The 25,107-nt window shown below is 40.6% G+C and overlaps 1 protein-coding gene across 1 annotated transcript in view; it reads right to left on the bottom strand.

The window, feature by feature from the left end:
* Nucleotides 1–25,107, bottom strand: part of adcy5 (adenylate cyclase 5) — a 97,299-nt gene that overhangs the window by 1,605 nt on the left and 70,587 nt on the right. The window contains exons 6-20 of the mRNA XM_013914150.1: nucleotides 24,821–24,830; nucleotides 23,575–23,712; nucleotides 19,454–19,476; nucleotides 15,434–15,578; nucleotides 14,045–14,142; nucleotides 12,019–12,106; nucleotides 9,590–9,706; nucleotides 9,297–9,455; nucleotides 7,281–7,465; nucleotides 7,136–7,156; nucleotides 6,719–6,848; nucleotides 4,218–4,481; nucleotides 3,836–4,040; nucleotides 3,495–3,619; nucleotides 146–911 (exon numbers count right to left, since the gene is read on the bottom strand). Of these exons, the coding sequence (XP_013769604.1) occupies nucleotides 783–911; nucleotides 3,495–3,619; nucleotides 3,836–4,040; nucleotides 4,218–4,481; nucleotides 6,719–6,848; nucleotides 7,136–7,156; nucleotides 7,281–7,465; nucleotides 9,297–9,455; nucleotides 9,590–9,706; nucleotides 12,019–12,106; nucleotides 14,045–14,142; nucleotides 15,434–15,578; nucleotides 19,454–19,476; nucleotides 23,575–23,712; nucleotides 24,821–24,830 (1,837 nt within the window). The 3' untranslated portion in view covers nucleotides 146–782. The remainder of the gene's footprint in view (nucleotides 1–145; nucleotides 912–3,494; nucleotides 3,620–3,835; nucleotides 4,041–4,217; nucleotides 4,482–6,718; nucleotides 6,849–7,135; nucleotides 7,157–7,280; nucleotides 7,466–9,296; nucleotides 9,456–9,589; nucleotides 9,707–12,018; nucleotides 12,107–14,044; nucleotides 14,143–15,433; nucleotides 15,579–19,453; nucleotides 19,477–23,574; nucleotides 23,713–24,820; nucleotides 24,831–25,107) is intronic.

The following is a 25,107-nucleotide window of genomic DNA, read 5'->3' as shown; positions in this document are numbered from 1 at the left end:
TATATATATATATATATATATTATGCTGTTGATACTACTGAGGTTGTGATATTGCACATCTGGCGGGAAGCTTTCTGTAAACACTGTGCAGCGTTTTCTTTCTGTTATAAAAGGAAATTCATATAATCTCAGGAAACCCGGTTACCTGTAGGACACACTCTTCAGCAATAAAGACCATCTCCTCCATGAATCTGTTAGTTACCGATGTGATTAGATAATGACACAAGGACGGATAGTGCTGCAGTGCTGGCTTAGTGTCCATACTTGAGAGATTCATACCTGCATCACAACATGGACCAAAGGTATTACAAACCATACGTGAAATTCTGTACATACACATAAAACTGTCTGTGTTTTACATGTACATACTGTATATACTTCAGCAGGAGCAAGGCAGAGCGAAAGAGAAGAGGTAATGCAGCTTATGTCCTCCCGCAGGTGTGTCCAAAAACCCATCGGAAAATTACGGCTGATTGAAGCAAATCAAATTTCTTATTGACCATTTTTCCTTCAGGACCCAGACTCGCACAGCTGACCAATAATCTGTCTTTATGCTCTGACTGGACATCTTTGGTCTCATCGGCTGACTCGTAGCGAGGCTTCTCCGACTCATCGGCTCCCCCACAGGCTGGGCGTTGGGATGAACATTTTCCTCATCCTTTATGGCCTCAGGTTTGAGATGGGTTCAGTGCTGTGAGAAAAGTTCAATCTCAGTCCACCCTAAGCCTGCTTTGTATGTCGTAAGGCGTGTAACCCCCTATGTGTCTGTCACTTAGTGTGGGTTAACTGCTGGAAGGTCCACTGGTGAGGAAGTAGGTCATCATCTCTCCTTTGCCCTTGACTGTGACCACTCCTCTGTATTCCAGTGTGTAGTTATAAGAGCTCAGTACCTGGTGCAGTTCTGGGGTCACCTGAAGGCAGATGGAGAATGGAATATTTAATTCCCTGGTCAGCATTTTTGAGATTTATCATTATTTTGCTAATAACTCCTAGTGACCAATGATTTGACAGCTTGAAAGTCAAACATGCTGTGTCATTGATTAAGATGGAGTTTAATGGAACCATAATTTCTAGAAAGAATAACTTTCAGTCAAGTTGAACCCAGTTTAATTTGACTACAGTGCTGTCTTAAACTCTTTATATTTTGCTACGAAAATTGGAAATAATCAATAATGTTGAGATCAGGAATCTGGGGAGACCAATCCATGTCTCAATATCAAACGTGCCCAAGGATAATATTTTACCTTGATTCTTAGCTGTTTTTTAATGCTTAAACAATTCATAGCTCAGTGTTATGTACTCAACAGAGAAAACTTTGGTCAGATACAAGGACTCATCTGAAAATGAGTGAAAAATGTCCAACGATAAATGTTGAAAGACCTTCAGAAAGCTTGGAAAATTACGAAACATGCAAGAAAGTCTGGCTCCTTGGGAGTGCAAGAGCAGCTGGCCCTCCGCCGATTACCAAGACTACTTGGAGTACATCTAGAAGATGCGAAATGTAGCTACCGTCACTGAAACTGATGATCACCATGGCAGCAGTGATACCTGAAGCCTTGGAAACTGCAAATCAAAGACTCACATCCTTGGCCAGCCACTTGAAGAGGTATACCAGAGAGCTAGAAGGCAGGAGAATAAACCAGTTGTACTCCACTGAACCATTCAAGGGAGAAGGACACAACTCATAACGGCAATGCTCAGTGGCTAGTGGCTCTAGGAGCAGACCACAGCATCCTTCCCGAACAGGATCCATGGCAGCGACAGACATCCAAGAAAAGGTCCAGTAAGAAGCACCAGGCTCTAACATGATTCATGCCTACTGGCTGAAGAAGGTGACTGCACTGATGAAGCAGTCCAAGATGACACAACAAACATCCATGAACATCAGGAAGATGGCCACAACTGACCGCATGCTTAGTGAATACCTCAGGAAGCAGAAATATGAGAAAGAAGAGGAGCAAGAAGAAAAAACATCATGGAAGGACAACCCCCTGCACGGTATGTACCATCGGCAGATAGAGGAAGTGGCTTATATCAAGCAATCCTACCAGTGGCCGGACAAAGCTGGACTATCTTTCATTCTGGAGGCTCTAATCATGGTAGCATAGGAACAAACTCTGATCCATAGAGGCTGGGGTCTACCACACCAGGCAAGACCCCAGGTGCAGGCTGTGTAATAATGCCCCTGAGACAATCCAGCACATAGCAGCAGGTTGCAAGGTGCTAGCAGGCAGGGCATACATGGAACGCCATAACCAAGTGATCGACAAAGTATACAGGAACATCTGTATGGACTGGAAGTCCCAGGGTCAAAATGGGAGACGCCCTCTAGGGTGGTCGAGAATGACCGAGCTAAGATCCTGTGGGACTTCCAGATACTGGTGATGGATAACCAACTGGACATAGTAGTGGTGGACAAGCAGACAAAGGCGGCTGTAGTGATAGATGTAGCTATACAGAATGACAGCAATATCATGAAGAAGGAACACAAGAAGCTGGAGAAGGGCTCAAGAAGATGTGGAGGGTGAGGGTAACAGTGGTCCCAGTGGTAATCGGAGCACTTGGTGCAGTGACTCCCAAGTTAGGCGTCCAGCAGATCCCAGGAACAACATCAGAGATCTCTGTCCAGAAGAGCGCAGCAAAGATACTGTGCTGGACCCTCTAGCTCCCAGGCCTCTGGTAGAGGACTCGCGCTTGAAGGATAAAGTCCGCCCACAGGGGCGAGAGGGGAATTATATAGTTTATGCACACGTCTTGTGATCTGTAAATCACCAATGGAGTGTCTAATCGGTTCTCTGTGTTGTTCTTCCTGAATTAGTGGTAATAAACACATCTGATGCCATAGTTCTGTCAATAACATTTTGTATTAACTCCTTATGCCTTTTCCCCTGATTATAGTCATTGGCTCGATGAGTTTGGCTACCTCCACTGGGAAATATTCTATTATTAGAGTTTTAATACAAGTTTCCAACAAAAACAACTGCAGATGTTACAGAAAGTTACAAAAATGAAACTCATAACTTTACTAATAAAATGCTGCTTGGAGCCATTTGGTGTTCATTAGGAAGCAGCAGCTCATATTTTCTCTTTTGTCACTTTTTCCTGCAAAAAGGTGGACTGTAAAGAGATCGGATGAAATTAAAGAATTCAGTCTGTGTTCATATTAGCTTTGAATTATTAAGCTTTAATGACTGAATATCTGATAAAGCAAAACCAGTAGGGCCATTTTTAACGATCATTCTTCATTACCTTGAATACACTCCTTTTTTCCTCCCTTCAGTCGACAGATAAGTGTGGTTTTACAGAGCTTATGCACACTGGATGAATTTCAAATTTTTCACCAAAATAGACTGAAGGAGGTGGGAGGGAAGGAGTTCAGAATAATTTATTGATGGAATGCAAATTTTATAGTTGATTTTAAATAACTTACTGATTATCTGAGTACACAAAATCATCAGTGTGAATTTAAATGACGGGACATATAAAATTGTTACCTGGATTCTCTCTGGTACACCTGTGCTGTCCATGCGACTCGCCACATTTACAGTGTTCCCCCAGATGTCGTACTGAGGTTTCCTGGCCCCGATCACCCCAGCCACCACCGGGCCGATGTTAAGACCTAGGAAAAGAAATAAATATAGAATAATTAAAACTGCCAAACAGAGGTGCAGGTTAAAAGATATGATGTATATATCCTACAAAATCAGATCTCAGAATCTTTTCAATTTGGTTCTTTAGTTCCAATTGGGCAAATCAGTTACTTTTACTGGAGCTTTAGTCAACAACAGTCTTACACTCTGCAAAAAAAAGTCCATTTTTCTTTCCTGCTACCCACCTATTTTCATCTTGAAGTTGTTAAAGGAGTGTTCATTGATGTATTTCATCTGGTCCATCAGCCTCATGGCGTAGTCAGCGAGAGCACGGATGTGTGACCGCCCGACCTTGTCATATGTGGAGTCATTGAGGCCGGAGGCTGCCATGTATGTGGAGCCGATAGTCTTGATCTTCTCCAGCTGGCGGAACTGATCCTCGCTGATGATCTGAGGATAGCAGAACGAAGGTTTGTAATATCAGTGGCCATATTTAGCAGAGTTTTGGGTCCACTGGATTCAATAGTAACCAAATAAACACAGCAATCAGTAATTGGATGTTATCAGAGCCGTTGTTCTGCATTCATACATTCAGACAGCTTCCAACTGGAATACTTCAGATCTTACCTCATCAAAGTCGGCGATGATTTCATTAAGCAGTCGCAGGCACTCCACTCCCTCATTGTTGCCCTCCAACTCTACGTAGAACTCAGAAAAGTTACTAATAGAGGCAAACATAACTGCAACACACTCGCACGACTGGTAGTAGAGCTCATCGTTCCGACGTTCCCGCTGCAGGAAGTGAGCAGCCACGTCTTTGGGAAGGATATTGTGGAGCAGACGGCGGTTGTAGGCTTGCAATTCCTCCATCTCCTCCTTTTCCTCTGTGGCCTTGTGAGGAGTTAGAGAACAGGATTAAAGATTAATACTTCATTTACAACTGGATGGATTTTTTATGACATTTGGCACAGATATTGAAGATGCCAAGAAGATGAATGCTAATGAATTTGGTGGTCCCCTAACATATTATCTCGCCCCACCAGCAGCATTCAGTAATATATCCTGACAGGTAATCACCACTAAGTTGTTATTTTTTAAAGAAGGTTCAGGAAAAAACCCTTTTACCTATCACTAAATTTCTTTACTTTGTTTTGGTATCTCAGCCTCACAAAACTGCAAATGGAGCTTGAGACTCACAGCCTTGTTTTTTACTAACCATTGGTGACAGCAGTGAGCTGGAAAATAGAGAGCCCTCCAGCAGCTTTTTTAAATAAGTTTTTTATCCACTTGACTGGATTAGCAACTACAAGCAGAACAGCCTGCTTCACAACCTTCAGAAAATGCCAAAGAAGCCATGAACATCCCTTAAGGAATGTTCTTATTGTCAAATTGATACTGTACTGAATATTATTTGGTTATTATACGCACACTCACACACACACACACACACACATACAGCCTCTGAAATGTTTGTACTTTCTCAAATAAGACCAAAAAGTTTCTTAACAACAGAATTTGGTAAACTATCTCAGTGTTTATTCGTGAAGCAATGATTCATGTTAGGGGATGCAAACTTTTCAGAGTCACGTTTTATACTAATCTAGGTACACCTAAGTACATGCTTACAATTACGAGTGTAACCAATCTTACCGAGCCAATAAAACACACTTGATTACTGAGATTAAGATCATCAATCATTGTCAGCAAGTGTGAATACCTCTATGAAAGCAGATGTTTTGGCAGTTTGTTGGTCCTGAGCAGTCAGGCGTGTGTTAACAGTCCTCCCAGACTATCCAAGAAATCTGCTTGACCATTCTTATTATCCATTAGGGTCCCTAATTTCATTTTTCATTTTCTTCATAGCCAGTTCAATATTTTAACACTAATGTTAAGTCTCCATAATGTATTTTTCAATCTGTTATTCAGATTTACAGTTAGATGAATAATATTATGATCAGAAATATCTCATGTTGAGCACTTGTTCACCCTGTATGTGTCTACATGAGAGCACAGTCTAGGTTTGCAAAGCTGCATCTGACTAAAATGCACATCGCCACCTCATTTCAGCTACCAAGCACGGTAGCGGTGGTGTTTTGAATTGGGCTTCTTTTGCATCCACGGGACCTGGATCGAACATGAACTCCTCTGTACGCTAAAGTATTGAAGAGTCGAATGTGAGTCCATTTGTCCAACAACTACAGCTTGGCCAAAGTTACAACAGATGCTGATCCACAAAACAGCAGTAAATCTACAACAGAATGGCTGAAAAAGAAAAGAATCTAAGTGTTGCAATGGCCCAGCTAAAGTCCAGACCTCAACTCAACTGCAATATACTGCAGAGAGTGAACGGACTCTGTGATGCTGCCTATTTGGTCATTTCTACAAAGCTTTAAAATTACAGCACTTAATTGTTCTCATTGGCTTCTGATTCCAGCCTTCACCTTGACAGGATGTCTGACCCACATTTAAAGTTAATTTGTTGTTTATTCCTATTATCGTCCTTTAAAGGAACACAGTGAGACATCATTTGCATTTCTAACAGATCTATGCACAACTGTTGTGTCCATGCCTGTTTAAATATGTATATTTTCCCTGTCATGCTGATGACGATATTCAGGTACTGCCTAGCCTCATCACTTCTCAAATCACCAAATATTTTCACTTAAAGGAAATAAATGGAAATCCACTTCCTCCTGACAAAGTCTAAATCAACTAAATCAGCTGTTAAATGCCACATTTTAAACCAACTGCAGCTCATTTAAATCATAACATTCTGCATCAAGTGGCGAGTTGGGCTTGCTGGCATATTAGCTGTGTTTATTTTCTTTCAATCCCAACATGTTTTTGAATGAAATTAATTTCCTAGCACAAAATAATAACAGCGATTCCCTTCCTAAAAATGCAAATTTATGCTAAAAAGCACACCAAATACGTACAGTATCTACAAAGTCACATAACGACACTTAACACGGATACCAGGAGGAAAAAAAACCAAAACTACTTTTTAAGCATCAGAGGCCAATGGAATCATAACTATACAAGGGGAAGGGGCAGCGATGCGCTATAGGTTCTGTTTACTCTTGTTCTCACACACGCACACACACACACACACACACACACACACTAACCTGCAGTTTCCACAGGAAGTCAAGCCTTGCTGTTGACTCCACCTGCTGGGCGTGAAGGTACAGGGCAAGGACGAAGACTGTGATCACCACTGGAGTCATGATCTTTAGAGGCACCTTGTCTACTCCACACCTGGAGGTCAGCACATACACATATTAGTATTACAGATAGATTTTATGCCGAGTTACCCAGCTACCACAATCACTGATATATGCAGGTATTACACAGAGTTAAAGATGTACTCTGCAGGAAAATAACATAAAACACAAAAACAAGCTGCCCTCTAAATCTTGGCTAATTAGCGTTAGCATCTGTTGCCAGCAGGTCATTATAGTTCCATTTGTGCCAGTGGAGTGATAATGATGCTGTTAGCGTAAACAGATGACAGAGACCACTTTGGGTCCCGCCATCAGTCTCACCTTGTTCCATTCATGGGCTCACTGTGAGGGAGGAACAGAGAAGAGCCGGTGAGCACTTAGAACATCTGCACACCTTCAAAGCTTTAATCATTACAGGCATGAAATGACACACAGAGACACACACAGGTGTAATAAAGAGACTCACGCGTTGTTGATGGCATTGGCCATGACCAGCAGGTCCTGGTTGTCAAAGAGGCTCACTTTGGGAACCTCCATGATGAGAAGGTAAAGCAGTTCGATGAAGAGCATGAGGAAGAGCTTACCGATGCTGCTGACCTGCAGGAAGACGGAACAGGCCAGCAGGCTCAGCAGCACGCAGGACGAGAAGTACTGAGGGAGAAAATGCAGAGACTATTGTTTAGTGGCCAGGCTTTATATGCTGCAACAGTTCTGACTGAACAAGCTGCATCTGGATGAGTTATAAAACACACGATTAACCCACATTTTCACTGCTTAACTTCTAATTTGAGCACGAGTGTGCACACCAAATGTTAACATTTACAGCTGCAATTACCCCCACTTAGCACCCATTTGTTCTGCTCCCAAAATTTCGTTTCATGTCAGAAGTCTCACATTGAAATCTTACAGTTACGTGTGTGTGTGTGTGTGTGTGTGTGTGGTGTTCAAAAAAAAGCAATGCAGTACTTTGTAAGACAAATTTTACCCAATTTTAACCATGTGTTTGCTCTAACAGTGCATTTTGGAATGATGGTATACAAGGTGATTTCATTACACCATTCGTCACAGCAGAAAGCAATGATTAGATGTCATAATGCTCATTAATGTTCTATAAAGTACATAACTTGTTTAAGCACATGCATTTCTCTCTTTTTAGTGCTTGTGTTTTATCGTTGCTTTTTTTTATTGCTTGCAGTTTTAATATTGTTGTGCATCACCTTGAGCTGCAACACCTGGTTGAAAAGTGTTGTATGAATGAGATTCTGCCCACATTTTATCCCTATGTGGGAAACTTGGCAGCAGCACCTGAGTCGTATTTGTGTCTTATTTAAGTCCTGGACTCGTGCCATTGGCTGTTGTTCAATTTAGGATTAATAAAATTAATTTGCACTTATGCGGACAGCCCGCAGGTTATCCATCAGCTCCGGTCTCTTCTGTTTCACCTCACTGCCCAACCAGCTGCAACAGATGGCTGACCTACCTAAGCCACAGTCTTGTTCTCCGTGCGGTGTTTGCTCGTACGGATTATTGGATCAATGAGGTTTGCTCTGTAATATTATAGGGTTTTTACATTACAATATAAAGCGCCTTATGATGACTATATGTTATGTTACGCCCATGGTATTCAGCTGGAAAAGAGTGGAGGGTCCACTCTGGGTCAGGGAGGAGTCCCTGCTTAAATGTGGAGGAATTTGGGGTCTTGTTTACAAATGAGTATAGCGAGAGATTGATACATGGACTGGGGCCATGTCGCTGTACCAGTCATTTGTGGTGAAGGGAGAGCTGTGCATAAAAGCGGAGCTGTTGATTTACGGGTCATCTATGTCATTGATGTTCACAATCTCTGGGTAGTGACTCAAAGAGACACACACAAGCAGCACAAATGAGCTTTCTCCGAAGGACAGCTGGCCCCTGCCTGAGAGAGAAAGTGAGGAGTTCAGTGAGTCAGGAGGAACCTCCTGGGCACTTCTTGGGCGAGGAAATCCAGGCATGTCCTGCTGGGAAGAGTTCTTATGGGTAGACCCAGGACTGGAGAGATTATGTATCTCAGCTAGCCTGGAACCACCTTGGTGTTTCTTCGGATGAGCTGGAGAAAGTGGCTGGGGAAAGGGAGGTTCGGGCTTCTTTACTGCCCCTGTGACCTGGCCTCGGATAGTGGCAATGGAAGGAAGAATGGAAAGAGGGATGGATGGTTGGATGGAAGGAACTTAATTGATCTATTAAGGCCTGATGTAATGTACTTTAGTGAGTTGACCAGCAGATTTTAGTATTTAAACTTCAACTGGCATTTTCTGAAAGGTTATCGTTTGGCTGTACTTTTTTTAGACAAATCATCCGCCTAACTTTCCTTAGTCTTCAGCAAACTTGGATCTTCTTTTCTTTGTTTGTTGTGTCATACTTTAAAAGGATACCTGTAAATTTATTGATGAAATAATCTAATAAATAAAACAGATAGGCCATAGATAGAACAAGGCATCTGTACCTCAGGAAAGCTGCAGATGAGGCCATCATGTCCACAGGGGCTGTGTTGTGTGTCCAGGCTGTAGTTAAGGAAGTAAGCATGGCAGGCATTGACACTGTCCAGGCTGATGTTGTGCTGTGCTTTGATGCAACTCCACAGGTCATGGCTGCTGCACGTGAACTAAAAAGTGTCAAAATTATTGCGAGACTTTTAAATCCAGACACTCAAAAGCATCATAGTCAAAAACCTCTCCTTGAAACATTGACCCATGACAAGAAAATGGGAATTTGGGAATCCTGTTAATGAAAACTTACAATGTTGACGAAAGCAGAAAGAAAGACGATGATGATGGTGAAGACACCAACCAAGGTGCTGTTTAGTCTAGACTGAACTATTCTCTTAGAGAGTGTCTGCAGAGGCACTGGGAAGATCTGGAGGACAGAAGAATTCCAACAATTAATATTCAGTTTTAATTTAATTAACTGACTTCATTTTCTCAGTCACTGGTTTCCAGTTTGATCATGCTTTTACCGCTCTGTGTAAAAAAGAGGCTCTGCTTTTTTTCATATTTAGTTTTAAAAAAAAAGAGCCATGACTCACCGTTATGAAAACCTTCAAGCAGCAGCTCTATTTTTCTCTTCTCAAACCTTTCCCGTTTCTTGTGAATCATCAACAGCAGAAAGAAAACTGATCGACAAAAGGATTTACGGTCTCACTGCAAATCTTATTTGACAAGGCCCACTTTATAGAAACTTGTGGAAGAGATTGTGAAAATTTGCGAACTTATTAACTCCAGAAGAATGTACCAGATAATTACATTAGAGGCAGCGCAACAAAGTAATCAACTGAGCTGCATGCTATTCTGTAACTGTCTTTATTACAGCACAGCGCCCAGTACCCCTGTGTTTACTGAACAGGCACCAAATACGCAGCTGAAGACGTAGTGCAAAAAGAACATCAGCTGCTTCTGTTAAAGCACAATCTGTTCTTTGCTAAAGTCCACACAAACAGATCAAAACTGAGAACAGAGGGAGGAAACAGCTACCTAAACATTGGGAGATTGATAATATTTTACTAAAATACTATTCCTTAAGTTATCCTATGAAATGCAATTTTAAAAAAAATGCTGTGTTAGCTGTTATTTAAAAATGAAAACTCCATAACATTTGACTAGGATAACCATGTGAAATATCTTCAGTTTTTACCTGATATTTAGAGTCACAGGCTTTGTTAAGGGTACAGAGTGTAAAATCGCACCACTAGACGTAAATAGATTGCAGTCGACTGCGAGTTTTTAAGGATATCCTAAACTTTTCTGTGGGTAAACACTGCTGTTAGCCTCTGTTAGCTGCTGTTAGCCTCTGTTAGCTGCTGTTAGCCATCGTCAGTGAAGTGTATCTAACATGGTTGGACTTAGTGAATAAACTCTGATACAATGTGTGGTTGTAATTCGGCTGTCACGAGAGGGAAAGTGGGATTTTTAGGACACTCGAGCCGAACATTAGCTTGTATAATGTTAGCTTAAAACCAGCTGCTGTTGTTCAGCCGGCTCATTGTCAGCTGTGTGTAGATGAGAGGATCGCATGTCTAATCTGCTGACAACAAGTAAGTGCGACAGTCATGAGTTAGAGCTCTGTTTTCAGTTCAGGGGATGAGGCTAGCAGTTAGGAGGAAGAGGATGATGTTTTATTAAGATGCCAGTCCTGCTGTCTCTTTCCTTCATGTTCAACTTCACATACTGTAAGCATGAGCCTTCACATCTTGAGCCTGAAGGTGCAGGTATGAATTAACATTTGCCTCCTAATGAATTCCTATGAGTTCTCTTTTCCCCGCCTTTGGCAAACTACACATGTGGCTGGTCTCTAGCTGAACAAATAAAACCTGATTTGGTGGAACCGAGATGTCCGTTTCGGCAACTGTGTTGAAGATAGCGAGGCAACATGACAGCTTCCACAAATTGGAGCCTGCTCCTATTTATTTTAATGGACTAATTCTAAGTTTATGAGAATGCATCAGTTTGTTGGAATTACATATTGCATGTAAGTACCCACTAATTAATGTTTATCTATGAGTAGAATCTTTTTGTAACTCAAAAAACAATAATTGCACCTTTAAATACTGATCAAATTGACAGCAGAGACTGCTGAAAGTTTATGTTGTTGCTGTTGAAGTTTATAGTCTAGTAACCTTAAGCTAATATGCATAAAGTTTTATAGAACAAAGTTGAACAAAGGCTCCCTCCTGTGAATAATCTTGTGCAAGAATACAGACAAACTACAGAAACATGAAACGTATCCTGAATTATGTTAGATAAAGTAAATATGAGATGGAGCAGCTTTTCTCAAAGACTCACATAAACACGAGGGAAACTTAACAATTTTTAATTCATATAATAGATACGCACCAAGGGAGTCTGTTGTAAAAATGTAACAGATTCTGATCAAAAAGAACTTCCTTTGAGGAGAATATCTTTCATTTTCTAGATGAAGGATTCTCTGACCACAATTCATAACAAGTACAGCATCCAAACCACAGCCCGATAAAACATTTAGATTTGTCTGAACGATGTCTTACGCTGAACCGAACTGAAACGAGGCAGCTATCTTACGGGATAACATTCTCATAAAAGCATCTATAATCGCTTGTATTGGTTATCACTTTGCCGAATGCCTTATATCTGCAACAAATCTGAGCAAAGCTCTGAGTTTCTCTGTGTCATTCATTACAAGCATAGACTTCTCACCCCAAAACAGCAGTACACAGCTGAGACGAACATAACAGCCGTCAGGATAATGAGACAGGTGACGAAGAAGCCGATCATCAGTCTGGAGCTGCAGACAACAAAGAGATTGGATGTGATTATATATCTACTGCAATATTTATTACTCTGCAATTCACAGTCAGTGTGGCATCTGATAAGTTAACACTTTCTCTTTATAGTCTACAACCTTGTGCTAAATACTGTGGAAGTAAACATCTTACTCGTGGGTGTGACGGGAATGAATAACACCAAAGAGAAGAAGCATTAAGATTAAGAGGGTAAAAGCGATTATAAAAATAGATTAAATAACAAGGGACATGAGATGTGAGGAGGCAGCCTATGTGGGACTTTAAGGACAGGATTAAAAGACAAGAGAGGAGTGGTGAGATGAAAGTACTGAGGAGAAAGGTTAATAAAGAGGCAGGCTAAAGAAGATCAATACTGAGAGATGGGCAGGGAGAAACCTCGGAGTGCAGTTTGCAAAAAAAGAAGAGAGAGAGGAGGGCTCGCTTTGAGACAAAATCTGACAGAGCTTTAAAATCTGGCCAGTGCTCGGGTGCAATTATGCTGATTTTGATCTGATATTCTTTTTTATTACTCATCATCTTTTATTACTCCTCTATTCAGTGATTCATCTTTATAAGTCCTGTTTTAAGGATAAAGGCTGAAGAATTTGGAAGAGAACTTGGAACAGACAGCATTAAGACTAAAGCTGTGCCGAGTTTTGTAAGGCTCCAAAGCCTGAACGCACACACTGACCACTAACAAAGACATAGTTTCTAAACAATTTATTAAAACGCATGTATTAGTGCTTATGAAATATAAGCAGATAGTTATATTTGCCTAATAAAGACAGCTTTTGGGATTATACCATGGGAGCACTATTTAGAAGACCAAGCAATTCAGTTTCAACTTGGAGCAGCAACTTATATATACACCCACTGGCCACTTTATTAGGTGCACCTTGCTAGTACTAGGTTGGACCCCCTTTCGACTTCAGACTGCCTTAATTCTTCATCACTATCAGCCTGAACTGATGATGCAGCACAGCACAGATCATGTTAACACCAAATTTGATGTTCCAGCAGAAACTGAGACTCATCATACCAGGAAGCACTTTTCGGTTTTCTTCGGTAAGCCTGTGGGAACTCCAGCCTCAGTTTCTTGCACTCAGCTAACAGGAGTGGCACATTGTGTGGTCTCTAAATTTACAGTCCATCTGCTTTTAGTTTTAATGTGCTGTGAGTTTAGTGATGCTTCTTGGTTTTAACGACTGGTTATTTAAGCCTTAATATCAGCTTACCATTCTCCTCTGGCCCCTGGCGTCAAGTTCTCCCAGAGAACTTCGGCTCACTGGATAATTTCTCTATTTTCAAAGCATTCCGTGTTAGCAGATTCTCAAATACTCAGACCAGCAACATTCGGAGCCACCTTTTATCCCCATTTGATGCTTCTTTGAAGTTCAGCAGGTCGTCTTGACCGTGTCTAAATGCCTAAATGCTGATTGGATGATGAGATATTTGCATTAACAAGCAGCTGAACAGGTGTACCTAATAAAGTGGCAAATGTTGACCTACCCAATTTTGATTGTGTAAAGCAGTAGTTCTCAAACTAGGCCTTGGAGACGCCGGGGGTCCAAAGCCCATGGCCATGAAGTTCACAAAATAATTTGCAATGAATATTAAAATTGTGCTGCATTATTAAAAACTGCATTTAGACCAAAAGGAATATTGATTACCCCGTCCCACCCCCACATTATCTTTTATGTATATTAAGAAAAACCTTTAGTAAGAAGTGCTCTTTCTCCAAAGTTCTAGTCCTAAAAGTTTATCTGATTTTAATATATAAATGAATCGTGTGGCTCACTTTGTGTACTCTGCACTTATTTATTTCATACATTTGAGCTACAGTTGTTTAAACTGTAATCAGAGTAAACTTTTCAAAGTTGTGAAGTAAATCTCAAACTTCCACGGTCCTATCTGTGTATTATTTCCAAGTGTTGACTCACGGTGGCACGATGACAATCTGGATGAAGCAGATGAAGAGAAAGACGAGGGAGGCGCAGGCCACATAAGCCCCAAACCTGGAGTCCACCTGTTTGGAGTACTGCAGGAGGGAAGGAGACAGCAGTTCAGTGACACAGACTTTTCTTACATTCTGTCCCTCTGACGGCATGAGGGGTGAAAAACATACAAAACAACCAACAAGATAAAAAAGTATGAAAAGTCTGACTCAATTATGTCTCTCTGGGTATTTTGGAACGAGTACGTCAACACCACAGACGCTTGTAGCAGAGCTGTACTCGAGTCAGACATAAATCACAAAAATGACGAGTTCACACTTGACATGGGTTTAACTAGTGTAAGCCTCGACTTTTATTTATTTCTCTAAATACTTCCTCTTCATTCGGAGAATCTGGGAACAGCTGACATTTAGTGCAGATGACATTTAACTCCGTCAAGATTTGAGGCTGCTTTGAAATCCCATTTGAAATTAGAAAGCAAGAGCTTGAAATACTCAAGCTTTGAACCAGTCAATAAAAAATTAGAAAAATAAAGACAAGAAAATGTAAAAATATGACAAGAGTTTGAACAGTTGATTCTCTCGAGCCTGCAGAGCACAGGCATAATTTGTTCGTGCAGACGTAAATTCTGACTTAGACTTTCGTATGCGAGAACAATGGCTGAAAGACAGTGAGGTTTTCAAGTGAGTATTGATATTTCAAAGCTGAAAAGATTGTTTCGTGATGTTTGTTGAAGTTTAAAAAAGAAAAAAAAATTGGTTATTGGCGTTTTACAGCTGAAAAGAAAACCATATCCCGATATCAAAAAACTACTTACGATCCTTAAAAATGAAAGAAATCTTAGCAACTGATCCGTGTCTGGCATGTGCAGCATGTGTTTATTTTACTGGATAAACTCTAAGTTGAAATACTCCTTCTGTATGGCCAAAAGAAACTTGTTTCTCCAAACTTGGAGATATTGCTGTGCCTCAAAATCAAACTGTGGATCAACAGGATTTAAAGATTGTACACGAGCCTAAAGGCAGAAGTGGTCTGACAGACATGGAACCGGAGGCTCTCCAAAATTCCTTCAGATCTCGCTTTCACCGTACATGAAGCAAAAACTCTTTTTCCCTTTTTCCTCCCAAATTCCTTTTATAACAACCCAGCTGCAAACCTCTTCTCAGCCTGCCATTCACTGTCTGAAGCAGTTTCTCTTCTCCATTTAAACCCCTGCTTCCTCTCTTTCTGTGTTATACTTTGCTTTTGAGTGACTTCCCAGAGGGACCGAAAAAGAGAGAGCTTTTTGCACAAAGAAGATTGCTTGTCACGGCCAATTATCTTTTGCTATATTGGCAGTTGGACTTTGTGTGTCCGCGTGTGTGCGCGTCTAACCTTTTTCTCCAGGTCAGGCTCTCTAAAGGTGAGCAGGAATTTCTTGACGTGTTCCGAGCGCAGACGGTCGATGCTGCGCGCGTCGATGGCCCGGCCCAGAAACTCATCCACCTCGTCCTCTGGGTTTAGGTTTTCCTGTGTGTTTCTGAAAATAAAATGCCTGAATAAAACAAGAGGAGACTGATTGACATTTACATTTCATGCCGAGTCAACAAAGACTGTTTGGCTTTACTGCAGCTAAACTTTTTGATCCACTGCTTTCTTAAAGAACTTGTCTGAAAATCAAGCCAAAAGACTTTCTTAATAACTATTGACTAAACAGAAGTTTACTAAAACTGTTCGAGAGTCACCTTAACAACCCACTGTAACCTGAGGTGTAGCTGCAAATAGGAAATCATACACAGTGCTGCGATCTGATTTCTTAGGGGCTTTTTTTTGCATACATCATCAAATTAGTTTGATGATCAGAGATAAGCTTTCTTTTTGAAAGTTGACTTCAATTCAATTCAAGGCCTGATTACTACAAGACCTGAAGAATTAAGAAATCCCTGTTTGACAAAGTGAGGCAGACTCAGAGATCTTAAAAAATGGCAACACAATCATGCCACAGTCTAAAGAAACTCAAGAACAGATAAGTAAGTGATTGTCATCCATCAGTCTGCAAAGGACTACAAGGCTATTTCAAAGGCTTTGGGACTCAAGTGAACCACAGTGAGAGGCATTATTCAAAAAATGAGCAGTGTTGGGGAGTAACGGAGTACCGCCGTCACGTATTTAAAATACAAAATATGAGTAACTGTATTCCGTTACAGTTACTGTTTAAAAAGGTGGTATTCAGAATACAGTTACTTTGTTGAAATAAATGGATTACACAGCAGTACTTTCCTGTTTCATATTGTGGCGGGTCAGGACTGTTTCGGTTTCGTTTGACAGCTACGTTCTGTTGTTCCAGGCGGCAGCGTTATGGTTACCATGGTTACAGGGTGACGCTCTCTCTCTCTCTGTGACTGTGTTTCCTGGGTGAGAGAGCGCCTTTTTGTTGTTGTTGTTGTGCTAAGCTAAAAGGTAGAGTGTTACAGACATAGCTCTAAAGAATGTAGCATCATGGGCAGTGTAGTCCGTGCTGCAGGGAGAATGGACTGCCATACCCGTTATGTGTCTGTGAGCGCGAGGAGGGAGAAAAAGGAGAGTCGAAAAGCAGGAGTTATCGTCAAGCAGAAACGGGAGCTGGAAGCATGTAAATATAATAATAACCACTGCAGCCAAGAAGAGTGCCTGACGAGCCCAGTTGTAAGTAAGCTATTAAGACTCGACTGTACGCTGTGTTCGTGTTTTCCTCCGAAACAATAAGTTCCGTTGGAGCAGCCTTTCAACGCCTCTCTCTGTCTCTCGCAAGCAAAGTTGACCCAGACAACAAAGTAAAGCTAGTTTTCAGCTACGAGCCCAACACGGGACATGACGTATTAGTCAGAGGTCCTTTACTACAGTTCGGAGCCGCGGACCTTCAGTAACAGTAATAAATCACATTCACGTTGTTGTAAACAGCATGATAATATATTAAATAATCCAAAGTATTCAGAATACGTTACTCTCATTGAGTAACGTAACGGAATACATTACAAAATACATTTTGAGGCATGTATTCTGTAATCTGTAGTGGAATACATTTTAAAAGTAACCTTCCCAACACTGAAAATGAGAACATGGAAACAGCGGTGAAGCTTCCCAGGAGAGGCCAGCCTAACAAAATTACTCCAAGAGCACATAGGCAACTCATCTGAGAGCTCATTAAAGAACCCAGAACACCATGTTAAAAACATCTAAAGGTCAGAGTTCATGATTCACAATGACAAAGAGACAAGACAAAAATAGCACCCATGGGAGAGTCCCAAGAAGTAAACAGCTGCTGATCAAAATGGAAACAAAGACTCATCTCACATTTACCAAAAATCGTCTTGATGATCCCAAAGGCTTTTGGGAAAAGATTCTGTGGACTGATGAGAGAAAATTTGAACTTCTTGGAAGCTTTGAGTCCCATTACAGCCGGCATAAACCTAGGCCCAGTCAAAATCTGCACTTAAATCTGATTGAGATGCTTTGGCATAACCTTAAACAGGTCAATCATGCTCAAACTCTCCTGGCTGAATTAAAATAATTCTGCAAAGAAGAGTGAGCCAACATTCTTCCACAGCAGTATGAAAGACTCATTGCCAGTTATTGCAAATGCATGATTGCAGTTCTTGCTGCCAAGGCTGGCACAACCAGTTATTGGGTTTAAGCAGCAACTGCTTTTTCACGTATTGTCAGGTAGAGTTGGATAGCTTTTTTCCCTTAATAATTGAACTTATCATTTAAAAACTGTATTTTTTTATTTCTTTGGGTTATCTTTGTCCAATATTAACATTAAGTGTGAAAACGATGGAAGAAACTGAGAAGTCAGGAAGATTTTTCACATCTCTGACCTGAAAGATCACTGCAGCCCTCAAACTTGAACAGTCAGATGAGACAATTTGTCTAAAAACAATCACTAAATCTGCAAAACACAGATTCACCTACATATAAAATGCATTTGACGGTTAGTCTGGAATACTGTGTTTGGATTTAACAATACCCAGAAGTTGAGCGATTGGAGGCAGAATTTTAGGAGTTGTTAAGTAGTTAATTGGAATATTTTGTGTAGACATGTCTAACTTTAAAGGTTTTGTCTTTAAACACTTGTCAGTTTCAGTGCTGTACTGTAGCTCTAATCGGTGGCATTTGAGGCCTCAACAAATCAGAAAGAAAGGATTGGTTTGTCTCTACGATGTCAAGTCTTAATATACGTTACATTCACTGATTTTAAGACAGATGGAAACAGATTTCCAAACTGAGCTGTGACATCGTATCCAGTGTAGCAGTTGACGAAAAACCCAGCATGTACTTCCTCTCGACTCTAAAAACCTGTCAGTCTGCATAAGAAGTAAGATCTGTGCTGTAGCCCGCGGCAGAGGCAGAGGCTTGGATGCTGCAGCTCAGAACAAACTCACATATACAGAACTATTTGGAGGAGAAGAGGAGGACAGCTTCTCCATAAATGACAGCTCCTCTTTGATCACTGAGAGCCTTTGGCTTAAATATCCCTTCCTCTGCCCTTTTTTTTTGTAAATCTTGGATGAAACAGTTGATACTGCAACACATTAAGAACATAAACTCTGTCCAGCAGCAAAAGACTCATGGAGAGAATCAGAATTTAGACACTAGCACTCGTGCAGGTGGATTATACGACAACTGCAAGCATTCATCTGCTAGAAGCGATCCTGGAACACGTTTAACCTGCCCTCCAAGAAACGTTAGATGACTTATCGATCAATGATGCTTAAAACTGTGATTGCAACCACCAAGCTCTGATAAGTTCATATATCGATGGACGCTGGCACTTTTTTATTATCTTAGCTGTGTACACAACACATATTCAAGCTACAGCTGCATGATAAAGGGTTAAAGTGCAAATGCAGACTCCTGCATTACCTCTTCCATACAAAACTGCCCTAATTTTCACTTTGAACCTCCAACATGTTGAAAACTGAACTGAGCCTGGTTCTTCCTATTAAAAGGGAGTTTTTCCTTCCCACTGTCGCCTAGTACTTGCATAGGGGATTGTTTGATTGTTAAGGTTATCTCTGTATTATTGTAGGGTCTTTACCTTACAATATAATATGCCTTAAGGTGACTGTTATGATTTGGCACTCTGGCAAAACCGAATTGAAAACCCCCCCAAAACATTTTAATTTAAACTGATCCTTTACCTGGACACTGACTCTCATACAAATCAAAGATCTTGCACATCATCTTATTATTATGCCATTTATTCTGACTTTCCAGTTAAAATTACCAGTGACAATCATATTTGTGTTTCAAAGTGCTTCTTCTTGTCTTTCAGCTCATTTTCAGGATCATTGCCTATCGTCTTGGGCAAAGCAAGAACAAATCCTCTAAGGTGGCACACAGACAAAACAACAAGCACAATGAGTCACTACTCACTTGTCTTTGGGGTCTTCAAAGCCCTGCAAGAGAGAAAGGACAACAGGAAATAGGATTTTTAGAGCAGCGCGTGGTAAAGGTGTTTAATCTTTTCAAACCAGATTGGTTCTGCTTTCTTTTTCTTTACAGCTAAACGCTCTTTTAATACAACTCAGAACAATCACATCAACATATCTGGTGATTCACTCAATGAAAGCATTTTTAAAATGATAAAATGAATAACAAAGCAAAAACATCCAATGTTCTGCAATATTTAGAAGTTGTCATTCTACATTAAATATCTGTCATTCTGCAATGTTTGGACTAAACTGCTTGGCGATCAGTGTGTGCTCTGGCTGTTCTGACGGTGATTTAGAACAATTTTTTCAGAGATAACAGCCCAAGCAATCTCCCAAGACATCTTCAGCTAATGAAAGGTACCTCAGCAACAACAACCCCCCATCACACACACACACACACACACACACACACACACACACACACCCCACACACACCCTTCGGACGAGTTATATCACTACAGTGGTTTAGATCCTTCCTGTGATTTTCGGGATTTATATACACCGCTTAGAGGCGGTTATTGCTTCGGTTGAACCTTGCCACAAATTATTTTAATTTTCTAATTTTCCTTTTCAAACTACATTAAGGAGCCTCAGCCTATCATCATTCCTCTGATTGAAGCTTGTTCAATTTAACTTCACAAATAATGAGCAACCGCAACGCTGCCATTAGACAGCTATTGGGGGCCTGATGACATAATAATTACCCTGAGCCAAATGAAAAATACGCTTACAGGGAAAGGTTCGCTGTGGCTGGAAACCAGCAGACACGGGGGGAAAAAAAAATCACCCAGATCACTTCAGGTATGAACTGAATAAAAGACATTTGCATCTAACTCAGCTCAAGATTTGGACCGTTCGCCCACTGTCAGCTCTATTCGGCAAGAAATGACGGCTATGATTGACGTGAAATTAAACGTTTTTGGTAGGTTTTGAGTTTTTCAGCAGAGATAAACCGACAGAATGAGCAAAATAAGAAAGATGTAAGAAGTGGAGGCTTTGTTGTCGAGCAGAGGTAAACAAGACGAGTTTCAAATGTTATTTTCACCCCTTTGAAATGCAAAGATAGAATATGTCTATAAACAAACAGGTGCAAAGCACACAACTTTAACACTTTGGGTGAACTGTCCTGCAAAACGATGCAGTGTGCTGTGTCATGGAAAAAAAATGCAATATATTTTTTAAACTGTTTTTCATTATGAAGTCACATTAATCATATTTTGTTACTCAGTTTGTACTATGTTCAGATTGTCACTGTCATTAAAGTATTTGGCCATATTACAGCATTACAGAATACCACCTTGCAGATATTCAAATTGCTCTACCTCCCTCTTGTGGTGAAACACACAAATGACTATGCTGAAGAAATATTCAGCACAGCTAACCCCTGCATGAAAGTAAGGGGGAAAAAAATCAAATAGGAAAAAGTGAAAGGTAAAAACGAAATTATTTGCATTCCTGCCTGCTCCACTGCTTCCTGTTTGCAAAAGCAAGAGGCTGAATGGGCAGCAGGAGTAGAAGTACATGTGTAAAATCCTGAATACCTCCAAAGTCCATTCTGTGTCTGACAGACATAACCAGGTTTCCTCCCGGTTATATAAAAACCCTCCCTCATGCTCTCTGTGCATATTTGATTCCTTATTCTTTACAGCTCTGTTTCAAAGCTCGCTCCAGAGCTTGCTGTGATTAATGAAGACTATGGAGATATGGGGTGAGAGAGTAATAGGCAGAAAGAAAACTGAGGCTGACAATGAAGGAAGGCAGAGCCGCAGCAAATAAAGTTGATGTCAAAGCGTTCGTGTTTCTGCAAACTTTTATAGGACTTTGGTGACACACTCATCTGATATTAGGAAAGAAAAACAACGCAGCTGCTGATGTGATGTCAGGACGAGTAATTGAACGTAGTCATCCAGGACGATGAGAGATAAGATGATTTTTGTGCTGAGCAGCCTTAGCTCTAAGTGCCAGAAGGATCCAATGTAAATCAATGCAGCATTAATTTGATGTTGTTTCTTTTTTTATGTGCACACTTGTTGTAGCATTTATGCTACACAGAGCTCCAAGTCAGCTACAGAGCCCCCTGTGGGTCACATAAAAATACAGAAAGTAATACTTAACTGTGCAGACAGTTTTTTTTTAATGAAAAGTAATCGTTTTAAAGCAGAACTGAGGTTTCTTTTAAAATAAAAGCACACTGGTTAAAACGGTCAATGGGGAGTTTGCATGTTCTCTGTGTACCTGGCGAACTCTCCTGTGCATTGCCTCGGTCCAGATGCTGTACCCCAAGTTGTTTCCAATGCTTTGGTCAGAGTGGGATTGTTACAAAGAACTAAGATGTAGAAAAGGGTGTTTGTATATTCACGAGACAGGTAAGCTTATTGTTCTGTCTGGCTGTGCTCACAACCTGACATTACACTCATTTAGTAGACAGATCGATCCAAAATAACTTTTATAAAATGTGCTCAACCTACCTATAAACATGACCTAAATATTATTATTAAATATTTGTATCTGTTCTCATTCTATATGTCTGACATCAAACATTAAAGTGGTATTCTTGTTTTTTTTAGTCGTGCATCTCTATAACACTGAGTTCAGTACTTCCTTATGTCCAGATTTTGATTTTCCCGCATTGGAAGTGAATAAAAATATCCCACTGAAAGCTAAAAGATTTGCAACAAACGGCAAACTACAACTGTAAAGCAGCCTTTCCATTACAAAAGTGCAGTTCATTGATGATGCCACAAGCTGAGCAGGACTTAATAGGATGAGAAAACTACAGAAGCAGAAAAAAAAGCTGTGCTTGCTGTTATCTTTTCTGTTGTGGTTATCAGATTGATTCATCTTGTTATGTGGAACTAAAAGAAAAGGCAGATCTCGTTCTCTCTCTGAGATGTTCCCAAGCATAGCAAGATATTACAAGAAAAAAATAAACCCGTTTTGCTTCTTGTGATCACGAGATGCGTGCGGACAGCTTGGTAGCCGTGAAGACGACCTGGCTGTTTGATTCAGGGACTAAGTACGGGTTTGTTCTCCGGGGCGCTACAATTGATAGATTAGATCAACACTGAATTTTCTGTATTACAAAAGGTGAGAAGGCTCAGCAAGAATAAAACACACGCTGCTACTTTTAAGTGGAGTAGAGATTAATCAGCCTGATGCACGTCAATAATAGGCTAATTATATGCATGGCCCATGAGGATAACAGCACAGGGAAGAAAAAACCCTTTTCATTCCTCATGTCAATGAAATCATTAACTTGTTATTGCGGGAAAACCAGATTTGCTTTACAAGATATTTAACCGCTTTTCACATGATAACATAATTACAAGCTGTTCTGATCTGATCTGAGAGAAAACTGCTTTTGATGTGAAAAAAATGATGGGATTCACCTTTTAATAGATACTTTTTGTGAATATTACCAATTTCAAAATAAAACGTGTAGAACAGAATCCATTTCCCTCAATATATAACAGCGCACATGTTGCCTGGACTTCATCGTCCTCTTTCCTGCCATAGATACAGTGAGAGGTGAGTGGATTGGGGATATAAGAAAAACAGGCATAGGTGCATCCATTCGCCAAGTGAGTCACTACATGCAGGCTCGGCTCAGCAGGAAGTGCTACGGTACGTAAATAACAATCAGTCTCGGTGAGGTTCCATCTCTCTGCCGTTGCTACATTTCCCGCTTAACTGCGGCCGCCTACATGTTGCTGTTGTCCCCCTTGCACGAGTGCTCCCGAGAGCCTCTTGGATCCAGGGGTAAGGTGTGAGAGGCGAAGTGAGCTGCTGCTTACCAGGACTGCAGATCTCGCACACAAGAATTTCACTCGCATGTGCTGTGCCAGTGTGCCTGCACATGTGATGTGACAATAAAAGTGATTTGATTATTGTATTAACAACAGGTTGGCTTCATCACCAAATGAGAGCCAAGATGTGATATTGGCAGGAGAGTCACCTGGCTTTAGCACTCCAACAACACCAAAAACAGCAGCACTACAAAGCAGACCATTAGAATGCTTTTAATCTATCGATAAACATTTGTTTAAAAAAATCTTGTCTTACCATCCTCTTCAGATCTTTGGAGATCTGATTTCCACCTAAATGGTTGTAAAAGGGACGGTCGGTCCAGTGTCCACTGTTGTGGGTGACAGAGTTGGTCCTCTGCCGGTTCATTTTGGCAATCATGGCCTTTTCCTCTTTCTGTAAGACAGAAAAAGCAAAGACAGGTTTTAGAAATAAAATTTACACATACAAGTTCACACATTTTGCGAGAGTTATAATAACATATTTTAGGATTTATCACCTTTTATCAACTGCAAATTATATACTTGTGAATATCTCTTCTATCCAATAAGATAACGTTATCTCACAGTGCTGGCATGATTATCAGTCGTGCCAACACTGTCACCAAAACCTGCCATGAATGTTGCCTTAAGATGGAGTCATCTGCTACCAGTTTGTGAATGAAAGTGGTGAATCTGGGAATTCCATGTAATCGGTTTCTAAAAAAAAGCAATTAATTGGGACAAATCATCAAAAATCGAGCCTTGCTCCTGAATTAGGAAGTAGCTGTGTCAAGCTAAGCGTGTCCAGTGCTGAATGATTTTATTTGGTTGATGTAGGTTTGTTTGTCTGACACTATCTGAGGATGGGGGAACATAAAATAAACCCTCTTTTTACGGTATTCCCAGAGTATTTAAATGCAAAAATAAGCACACTCCTTGTGGAAAGCCTTCCTGTTACAGCTGCAACGGTTGGTCCACATCATATTTAAACCCTATGGGTTAAGAAAGGAAAATATGAAGGCAGATGAGCAAATCCTTTTAGCAACGTTGAATGTCACATGACTTTCTCTGTGTTTGGTCACAGTTGATTATTGGAAATGTTTTAGATTAGCCCTTGCTAACTCTGATACATTTATAACAATGCACATCATCCTTGTTAATAATAAACAAGTAAAATAAGAAAAAATAAAAGAAATGAACAGGGGAAGTCAGCAAATTTGTAAGCAGATGATGATAAGGATGAAGGGCAGGGGAGGAAAAGAGAGCCTCATTTTTCATTATGGCTCTTTGTAGCATAATAGCCGCTACTTTGGTACAAAGAGGTGTGTGTGTATGTGTGTGTGTGTGTGGATGTTGGAGTTCGAGCCAGGAGTGGTGGGATCATAATGTGAATGGCTTCACCGACAAAGATTTCATCCAAATATTTCAAATGTCGAGGGCCACTTTTAACTACGTCCGACAGCCAATTTCAACAAGACTCTCGTGGCAAGACATTCAGATGAGGCGGCTGATGTAACAGTTACATGACCTGGACTGACATCACACAGGAGACAAAACCATATTATATTTTTGCACACATGGAAGTGGCCCAGGTCAAATATATATCAGAAAAATATCAGAGGGTAATCTTCTCCTAAATGCAGAATACTTCCAAGTGTAAAACTGTTACACTGATGAAAAATATTCCTTTTCTCCTTCTGGTGTTGTGTTAAAAGCTGGTTTCCTGAGATGGTAATCTCTAGTCATTTTATTTCTTTTTACTTTTATTTCTAGATCTGCATCCTGGCTTTAGGATGTATTCACAAAAAAA

The sequence above is a fragment of the Pundamilia nyererei genome, unplaced genomic scaffold (genome assembly GCF_000239375.1).
Source record: "Pundamilia nyererei isolate P.nyererei 1_Seehausen unplaced genomic scaffold, PunNye1.0 scaffold00175, whole genome shotgun sequence".
NCBI classification, from domain to species: domain Eukaryota; kingdom Metazoa; phylum Chordata; class Actinopteri; order Cichliformes; family Cichlidae; genus Pundamilia; species Pundamilia nyererei.
Note: the sequence above shows the minus strand (reverse complement) of the source record. Positions and strands in the feature narration are given on the sequence as shown.